Source organism: Pteropus alecto, unplaced genomic scaffold (genome assembly GCF_000325575.1).
Source record: "Pteropus alecto unplaced genomic scaffold, ASM32557v1 scaffold118, whole genome shotgun sequence".
NCBI lineage: Eukaryota > Metazoa > Chordata > Mammalia > Chiroptera > Pteropodidae > Pteropus > Pteropus alecto.
Window position 1 is genome coordinate 269,828 of NW_006440654.1, and position 1,960 is coordinate 271,787.

Here is a 1,960-nt window from a genome sequence, read left to right on the forward strand (position 1 = left end):
GGCCCTCGCCAGGTGCGGGTCTGTATCTGCACCTAGGCCTTGCTCGTGAGCCGGTGTCAGCGGACCTTAGCAGTGGCCCTTGTGATTTCTGAATTTACGTGGGGCCACCGTGCGTTGGCTTGCGCCGTCTGTCCGAGTGACCCGCCAGCCTCCAGGGCTCTCCGCTTTCCTTCCGGGTTCTGAACTCTGAGCTCGTGTCTGGAGGGTGCTGCGCAGGCACAGCCGAGACGTGGGCGGGTTAGCAGGAAGAGGGCCCAGAGATGGGCCTCCTCAGCCTCATGGCCACACTGGCGGTGTGGCGAGTAGCCCCCGCACGCCCTTGTTCTGGCAGCACTCACTCCCTCAAGAGGACACAGTCCTCCAGGCCCTGGGGCGTCCACAGCTCGGCCAAGAGGGGGCCCATCTGGCCTCAAGGTCTTCGCTCGTCGTCTTCCTAGGAAGGCGCGGGCGTTTCCTGTAGGCTCTCTGGCCTCTGGCGTGGCCAGGCCCTAGGGCCACCCAGACCGCTGAGGCCTGTGTCTGCCGCAGCTGCTGAAGATGGCCTTTGACGAGGAGGTGGGGTCAGATAGCGCCGAGCTCTTCCGCAAGCAGCTGCACAAGCTGCGGTACCCGCCGGACATCAGGACCACCTTCGCGTTCACTCTGGGCTCCGCCCACACGCCCGGCCGGCAGCCCCGGGCCACCAAGGACAAGGGTCCCTCCCTCAGGTGTGAGCTGGGCCCCAAGGCCCACGGGCACACCCCTCCCAGAGCCACGCATGCGCGCCATGTGTGTGTGTGTCTGTCTGTCTGTCTCTCCTCACACCCCGCCTGCTCACTGCCGACCCTGCACGCCCAGGACCCTGTCCCGGAGCCTCATGAAGAACGCCAAGAAGACCATCGGGCGGCAGAACGTCACTCGGAAGAAGTACAACCCCCCCAGCTGGGAGCAGCGGGGCCAGCCCCCTGAGGACCAGGAGGATGAGATCTCAGGTGGGGGAGTGGGTGTCCGTGGGTGGCCCTGGCAGTCAGGCGAGGACTGGGGAGCAGGGTGGGGGCCTGGCGCTCCATGGGTGACGACTCCTGTGCCCCACCTGCCCCAGTGTCAGAGGAGCTGGAGCCCAGCACGCTGACCCCGACCTCGGCCCTGAAGCCCTCGGAGCGCATGACCATGAGCAGCCTGGTGGAGCGGGCCTGCTGCCGGGACTACCAGCGCCTGGGGCTGGGCACGCTGAGCAGCAGCCTCAGCCGCGCCAAGTCCGAGCCCTTCCGCATCTCTCCGGTCAACCGCATGTATGCCATCTGCCGCAGGTGAGCAGCTGGCATGGGGCCTCCGCCTCGCAGCAGTGGCCTCTCGGAGGCTGCTAGCCTGGGGACTGCCCGTGGCCTGTGGGCATGGCGGAGAGACACTCTGCATGGCCTGTCGCCTGCGAGCCGGCTCACGCTCCCGCCCACCTGTTTGCAGCTACCCAGGACTGCTGATCGTCCCCCAGAGCGTCCAGGACAATGCCCTGCAACGCGTGTCCCGCTGCTACCGCCAGAACCGCTTCCCTGTGGTCTGCTGGCGCAGCGGGCGCTCCAGGGCTGTGCTGCTGCGCTCCGGCGGCCTCCACGGCAAGGGCGTGGTTGGCCTCTTCAAGGCCCAGAACACGCCTTCTCCAGGTATCCTCCCTGTCCTGGGGGCTGTCCAGTCCGGGCCACGCGCCTGCTGCAGCCCCGCCTCCTCCCCCAGGCCAGTCCCAGGCGGACTCCAGCAGCTTGGAGCAGGAGAAGTACCTGCAGGCCGTGGTCAGCTCCATGCCCCGCCTCGCCGATACGTCGGGGCGCAACACCCTCAGCGGCTTCTCTTCAGCCCACATGGGCGGCCACGGTGAGGGGCGCTTGAGGGCGGGAGGGCTTTTGGGGTTTGTGGTGACACTTATGGAGGGCAGGCCAGCGAGGGCAGAATGTTCGGGGTGTGAGGCCGGGGGGTGGCGGGGGGG

At 67.8% G+C, this 1,960-nt stretch overlaps 1 protein-coding gene across 1 annotated transcript in view; it reads left to right on the forward strand.

Moving 5' to 3' along the window:
* Positions 1-1,960, forward strand: part of SBF1 (SET binding factor 1) — a 23,231-nt gene that overhangs the window by 8,634 nt on the left and 12,637 nt on the right. Inside the window, exons 24-28 of the mRNA XM_025051038.1 lie at positions 529-707; positions 838-971; positions 1,082-1,289; positions 1,444-1,640; positions 1,711-1,848. Coding sequence (XP_024906806.1) covers positions 529-707; positions 838-971; positions 1,082-1,289; positions 1,444-1,640; positions 1,711-1,848 — 856 coding nt within the window. The remainder of the gene's footprint in view (positions 1-528; positions 708-837; positions 972-1,081; positions 1,290-1,443; positions 1,641-1,710; positions 1,849-1,960) is intronic.